Below are 7,781 nucleotides of genomic sequence, written 5' to 3' on the forward strand. Positions count from 1 at the left end.
TAGTATTGAAGATCTTTTAGGGATCCAAGTAATTTTACTGCCGGAACCCCATGTCTGGTGTTTTGATCATTATTTACCCTCAAAAAACAGGTAACACTTTACAATAAGGGTACATTAATTAAGGGTTAGTTAATGCTTAATAAGAATTAACTAACCCTTAATTAACCGTTAACTAATGTGTTGTTAACTGTTAATTAATGTGTAGTTAACTGTTAATTAAGGGTTAGTTAATGCTTATTAAGCATTAACTAACCCTTAACTTAGTGACCCTTATTGTAAAGTGTTACAAAAAAACAAATGAGGCCATATGACAAATACTGTGATAATTACACACACTTTTACACCGTCTATAGTGGTGCTAATGCTGGCTTCTTTGTAACAGATGCATGAAGAGAAATCAATTAGGAGGAGAACTGCTGTAGCTACAGCGCTGTAGCTGTCTGAGTGCCATCATCTCTCCTGCCCGTCTCTCTCTCCTTCCTCTCAGCCTCTCATGTTCCCTCTCTCTCTCTCTCTCTCTCACCGGGCCTCCTCCCTCTCATCCGTCTGTCTGTCCCTCTCTTATTTGTGTCACTCTTTCTGTCTCTCCCCGCATCACCTCCATCTCTTCGTCTCCTCCCCCTCTCCTCTTTTTCTCCCATACTATTTTCTTGCTCTTTGCCTCCTTCCTCCCTCTCTCTATATCTCTTCCCTTATATCCCCTATATCCCCCCCCCACCCCCCCATGCCAGGACATTGGAGTGACCTTTTGAAGAAGCTCACTGATGCCAGAAGCGTACCAATGAGCTTCTGGCATCCCTCACTCTCTTTTCCATCTCGTCCGTCCATTTCATGGTCCCCTACCTGTCTCCTCTTCTGTGTCCATCTGCCCCGCTCTCTCTCTTTCCCTCCCTCCCTCCCTGCTCTGTTTCTCTCTAACCTGTTTCCGTTCTTCCCTCTTGCTCTCCCTCTCCTCCCCCCGTCTCTCTAGAGTTTGAATGTTGCTGCTCAACCGAATGAAAGAAATGTATATTCTCAAGTTCTTGGACGGGCATCGAAACAGGGATATGTTCAAGAAGGCCTCCGCTGAAACGAGTGAGGCGGATTTTTTCAGGACAGTTGAACTAACTGTTATTGGAAAGCATTGAAGCGGCAAAAAAACCAAACAGAACACAAGTGGGTTTGATCCCGGGAAATGTCCACACTTGGACGCACTCGGCGATCTTTTGGAGTGTAGGCCTGTGTCACCCACTGATGACAACAAAGTGTCAGAGGATGACATATACTTATTTGTTTTGTCATACAAAAAAACGATTCTGTCTTGTCAAAGCGTTTCAGTAGATTTTCCTCTACAATAAAATCAATATGTTTTCACAAATTACTACCCTTGTGCAATTATCGCAAAATGCAAACAGCACACATAACAGGTTTCTTAAACCTTCTGAAAATTCAACTATGAAAGCTGTCCTTCAGCTTCTGTTTAGTGTCATCTGACAGGATAACAACTTGAAAAAGTGCATCTAGTGAAGAGAATCACAAATCAGTAGGTGCATCTACCCGGTTGTATCTTTGCCAGCTGGCTGGTCAAGGAAAGGAGGATAGGGGTGGAAACCTGGGTAAAGGGTAGGGGGGTTTCCTCTTAGTTTTCATGTCAGCTTGATATCCTTGCTCGCTCCTAGCACCGTCCTCCATCATTGAGCGGTTTAAAATGCCAGTAGGTGGGGCGGGGGGTGTCTTGAAACTCCAAAATGTGGGGAGTTTTTGTTCCAAAGCACAGAAAGTGCATTTTAAACGCTATAAATCTCAGCAAGATTCCTCCTGGCCAAGTAATCGTTGAGTCATTAGTATTGATGAACAACCCTATCAACCACCCATAGATATATTATGGTCATTTTGTGCTATGGGGCAGGAAAACCCTGAATTGCCTTTCATTGCAGTAATTATCAATATACTTTTTGTATCTTGTCTGAGCCTCTGCTTCTGTTCACTGTGTTTGGCTTTCTACTGTTTGGCAGCCTATAAGTCCTTTAAGCACTTAACACAGGGAGTTATACTGCTATTCCACTGCGGTAGCCATCTTTTCACTAGCTTGCTCTATTGTCCAGTCTGGAGAAAGTGGATAACAGAAGACAGTGGGGTAGTCTAGTTTACTCTAGTGGGTATACTGTGATGATTCCCTCCCAGCCTCGTACACACCCGTCCCGGAGCGACACCCCATAAGCACCACCACACTCGCTAACGCATACAGTACATGCATCCACACATAATTGAGAGCATTCTGAAAGACTGGGTATGTGTTATCAACAATTTATTATAAGCAACACAAGATTTTAACAGCCAATGACATTTATAGCTGGGGAGATTTAAACGCTTTGGACTGATTTTCTACTGTTTTAGTGTTAATCACCATCTAACTCAGCCAGTTAGGAGCTACTTTTAGCCATAGAAATAGAATACAGTAAAAAGAAGAAATAGATCATAAATAAAAGTAAGTAAATGAGGGGTATTAAACATAATGCAACGGCGTCCGCAGTAGAGCACACTGAGACAAAGAAATGAATGAAAAGTAAGCAGTGTGTAAAAATATACAAAAGATGAAATATACTCAGCATGAAAAATATTCTAAAAATATTTATATGCAATATGGAACAGATGAGAAAAGTATGAGAGTATGAAGAAAAACAAACACTTTCCCACCTCTCTCTTATTGCGATGTCATAATACCCATCCATCATTTTGTAGGTTTCCACTTCCCCCTTCTGTTTTTAATCAGTTGCTTTATCATATCTTTTCCCTTTTTTCTTCAGTTTGGATGAGTGTGCATGTCGAGGACTAAAGAAAAGTGGGGGTTGCTTGACAGTTTCTGTCATAATGTCATTACAGCATTACAGCAGCATTCATTTATGTGAATCGATGAAATGTCCACTGCATCGCTCTGACTCAGTACATCCTGAACTATTATTATGCCTGACATCAAGACATAAAATGTGGAGGAGGGTTTTTGTAAATGTGTGTGTCGCTGTGGTGCAACCGCCAATCCCTAAGATTACAGAGCAGAAACCAGCCGTTTCCAACCACCCACAGAACATAACCACCACTAAGCCTGACAACCACTAATCTACCCAGACTCGGGTACAACTCCAACCCAGAGCCTATACAGCGGCATTCTATGAGACTTCCAGGGGGTTGTAGGGGGAGACGAGACAATGCCGAGCCGGGGCGAAGGGAGACGGCGCTTAGTCAGGCTCTGGGAGAATTGTGGGAGTCCTGGACGTAAGCCAGCCAGGGCTCTGGGAGAATTGTGGGAGATGTTTACCATGCAAAAACCCCCAAGGGAGGTTGAGTGGAGTGCTTATTCTCAGACCTTAGAGTCATTAAACCCCGTTTTAATTTGACCAATCTGGAGCCTGCTTTGCCGCCCCACCTCCCACAGCCCCCCAGCTTCCTCTCATATAGTTTGTGGGAGGCATTATTTTAGCTTCAGGCATGATGATGGACAGCTGTGGAGCTGTGGACAGGCTATAATGGCTAGAGCCATTTTGGCCCAGTGAGTCACAGTGACCCCTCTGATCAGGCTGGTCTGTGTGCGTAAGCCACCATGTCACTGTCTGCTGTTATATACACAAGGAAGCTATTAGCCAAACTCATGTGGTTAAGTAATTGGTGAGGACAAGATTGCTTTTTTTTCCTCTCCTGCTTTTTTACTTAAACCTCAGACTTGAGTTGGAAAAACACATGGACAGGCATTAAATGCCTAGCATGGACAGGCATTAAATGAGATTCTCTGTAGAATAAGGCTGAAAATTACAATGAATTCCCAGAAAGAACATGAAATTGCTGTTTAAAAAGACAATGCATAATTGAAGCCTTGGAGACTGAGGGAGTTATTTTCTCCTATGTAGACAGCTTTGAATGAAGGCATTTTATGCTTTATGCTAAGCAGACAGAACCAATCAGATGTGGACAAAATTGTAACCAAAGGTAAGACCGCGGCTTTGGACAGGCGGTGATGTTCCCTAATGAATTCCAGGCCCTTCGATGTCCTCATGACATCGGGATGCGGATTGAGAGGTTTGAAGTTATGTGTGTATGCTGCTTCAAATCCCACTGGGTCAGGACAGCCTGCCCCAAAACCATTCTCACGCTCCAACTGAGCCTTCCCTAAAATACAACAGGAAGTAGGGGGGTCAGACCATGAAGAGAGGGGTCAGTCAACGAGAGGGATTGCTTCAACCAAGTGTGTGTGTGTGTGTGTGTGTGGTGGGTATGGGCGAATGAGTCAGAAAAAGAGAGTCAGAAGGAGATGTCAGAAGTTTACTAATGCCTCCATATATGTCTGTTTATCTGGATGTGCATCCCAGTCCCAATGGGAGCTGCCTCTTCTCACCGCTAGGGTATTTTTAGCACTCTTCCGGCTCCAGCTGAGTCCCATCCAGCGCTCCTTAAATACCAAACAACATAACAGCACCCGAACGTGGCCTTAGCCTTGAACCTCAGAGCTTCCGTCAGTACAAACTGTCCAGACAAACAACAATCTGTTCTCCTTAAAGGACCCTGTGCAGAGAAACTCACCTGACGCAGCTGGTGTGCCTCAGGGCACCCCACTCGGCCCATAAAACTTTGTATTCTGTATAAAACGGTAATAACGCCACTGTTAACCCAACATCCGGGGTAAGAAGGTTCCATTAGGTGCTAAAGGGATAAGACATAACCTCAAAACTTGTCTTGAGACAGTTTTCGAGGACAGAGAGATTGAAGAGCGGATGAAAGCAGCATTCCAAGGTGAGTCAGTGCTCTAGGTTTTAATAGTAAGGCCCCAAGATCTATTGCTTGGCGCCAGGGTGCTTTCAGCATGCTCATGTGATTAAAGGGTAGAGTAAGACCTGTTTATCGCTGGGCCTACACACACTCATTATGGGCCCCTACCAGAGGTATCTGTATTTCAGTGGGCAAGCCATAAAGTTGATGCCAGACTGCTGCAAACACATCAGAAAGGCACCTAGAGTTTTTTATTTATTTATTTATTTTTATTTTTATTGTTTATTTTTGCAGGGACAGCGCACAATTAAAAGTAATTGCACCAGAGTTAGCTGGCAGCTAATTTACATCTGTTGTCCCTGGGCAGGTAGACCGAAAAAAAATACACTACATAAAGCAGCACAATACATAAAAGTCCATTGGTGTGAGATAGATGGTGGTGACACATTTGTGCTGACTTTAGCCAAAGCTTGAGGCTGGTTTTAAACACTGCAAAGCTTCCTGAGTTTCTAATGTTTGTGGGTATGGAATTCCACTTCCCCACTACTTAAACCGAGAAGGCAGATTGACCAAAGTCAGACCCAGTCACCCCTAGAAGATGCTCTAGTCCTAACGGCACTGCCACTGCCGGGATAGGCAAGGCATCCTCTAAGAGGAGGGGGTGCGAGATTATGAATAATTTTAAACATCAGGCATGTATCAGAGTAAAATAAGAAGTTATCAAAATTGAGGAAATTATATTTTTCCAGGGGTCCGTTTCACAAAGCAGGTTTAGTGAAAACTCTGAGTCTGTTAACCCTGAACTGAGGGAAACTCGGAGTTTTCCGTTTCACAAAGGGAGGTAACTCAAACCAGAGAAAGAGGGGTAACTCTAGCCTGTTTCACAGAAAGAGGTAACTTAAGCTCTCGGTCAGTTACCATAGTAACAGACTCTATGAACCTAACCTGGTCGGGACCAGGTTTTTCTCAATGAACCTCGAGTTTCTCTCTGTCTCCGCCCTCTGTCAGCCACACACGGTATTTGATTTCCTCATTCATTCAGTCAGCAGGCGAGTTTTGGCGTAACATAGTTCTGCCGTCTGTTATTTAAAAAAATCAGTCAGTAGGCCTATATTAGAAGTCCACTTTTTTCACTAACATGGCATGTCCTTTTGACAACGATCCCGTGGATGAAGGTGCAGCATTACTGCGCAGGGAATTAAATATTCGTCGGGAGATGGTTATCAGACCGCGCATAGATGTTCTGGCATTTCCAGACAATTATCTTTTTGAGCGGTACCGTTTCACGTCACAGTCCATCATCTACATACACAACCTAATCCGTCCTTACATTTGCAACATTACCAGCCGTAGTCATGCTCTCACATCCCAGCAGATATTGTGTGTTGCGCTACGTTTCTTTGCAAATGGGAGTTTTTTGTATAATGTCGGAGATGCAGAGCACTTGAGTAAGGCAACTGTATGCAGGGCGGTCAGAAAAGTGTGCCTCGCCCTGAAACGGCTATTACCCATCTTTGTGGTTTTCCCTGGACATAAACCTGTCAGAGTCATCAAGGAGGAGTTCCACAGGATTGCAGGTGAATGATGTAGAGATCCGTTAAATGAATTTTAAATTATATTCTGTTAATGACATTGTGCTGCAACCTCAGACTGGGATTAGTAATTTTAATTTCTTTTAGGATTTCCCAGTGTGATTGGCTGCATAGATGGCACACACATCCCCATCACGGCTCCCTCACATAATGAAGCAGATTATGTGAATAGGAAGTCCATTCACAGCATAAATGTGCAGGTACATGTAGATTGACTACTGTTTCAAAATGTTAAAGACTGCATCATAGTTCAACATCTGTCATTCTCTGCACTGTCAAGATCATATGTGATGCTGCATACCTAATTTCCAATGTGGAGGCCAAGTGGCCTGGGTCTGTTCATGACTCAAGGATTTATCGCGAGTCTAACCTGAGCAACAGACTGCAACGTGGTAAGCAGCCTAAAGATTTGCACAATATAATTCACTTGTCTCCCTCCTTTAATATACTCTGATGTGTCCACTATACATTACAGGAGAGTTTGATGGCCTTCTGCTGGGTGACAGAGGTTACCCATGCCAACCTAGGCTGCTGACCCCTTACCCTGACCCTGAACCAGGCCCCCAACAGAACTTCAACCGGGCTCACTGCAGGACGAGAGCCCGGGTGGAGATGACCATAGGCCTGCTGAAAGCCCGTTTCCAGTGCCTACGTCACCTCAGGGTGACCCCTGAGAGGGCCTGTGATATTATTGTGGCATGTGTTGTTCTTCATAATATTGCCACTATTAGAGGAGAGCAACACCCTGCCCTACAAATTGAAGACCCTGATGATGACCCCATCCACCTGCCAGCTATGCAGGACGGCAGAGCAGTCAGAGACACCATATGCCATAGTCACTTCAGAGATTGAGTCACCATCATCACCACCACAGCAGTCAAATAAAGACACAATACACACTTCATTTGGTCTTCTTTATTTCCTACAAATACAAGAGCTAGTTTAGTTAATTTTCCAATAGTTAACATAATTAACATAATTCACCTGTGACCATGCACCCACCTCTAATCTGTGCTCCAGTATTTCAATTTCTAGATCTGCCCTCCTAATCTGGCGGTCCAAGTATTGCATTTCTTTGTCGGTTTTTTGGATTTTTTTCAGCAGGTGAATTTTATAAATCTCTTTTACTGGTAACTGGGAATACATAAGGAGGACATTAAATTATACAGTTGCACATGAATTCCACAGAATGAACCTCTGGTGTGTACTGAACATCCATCTCACTGTGTCAATCTGTGCAGTGGAAGTTGAGGGACCCTCCTGCTGCTGCCCAGCCATGCCCTGTTAAAAAGGATGAGAATGTGTTAATACTTCAGTGTAGGCTACATGTCACACTCTATATTCCACCAGAATGTTAAGAAATGTAAATGGGAAGAGAACTATCAGTAACATATCAAGATGTTACCTCTATAGGCCTTTCTGGATCCCCCTCTGTAAAGGCAGCAGACACAG

General features: G+C 43.8%; 1 protein-coding gene across 1 annotated transcript; it reads left to right on the forward strand.

Moving 5' to 3' along the window:
- The first annotated feature begins 5,875 nt into the window (after positions 1 to 5,875).
- LOC139650642 (putative nuclease HARBI1) lies at positions 5,876 to 7,181 on the forward strand. The gene is made up of 4 exons (XM_071527372.1): positions 5,876 to 6,314; positions 6,417 to 6,529; positions 6,610 to 6,721; positions 6,805 to 7,181. The coding sequence occupies exons 1-4, from the start codon at positions 5,876 to 5,878 to the stop codon at positions 7,179 to 7,181; spliced, it is 1,041 nt and encodes a 346-aa protein (XP_071383473.1).
- Positions 7,182 to 7,781: the final 600 nt, after the last annotated feature.

This window comes from Centroberyx affinis, unplaced genomic scaffold (assembly GCF_046629955.1).
Source record: "Centroberyx affinis isolate AG114_WGS23_722 - 3 ecotype Tasmania unplaced genomic scaffold, CSIRO-AGI_Caff_v1 ptg001525l_1, whole genome shotgun sequence".
Taxonomy (NCBI): Eukaryota; Metazoa; Chordata; class Actinopteri; order Beryciformes; family Berycidae; genus Centroberyx; species Centroberyx affinis.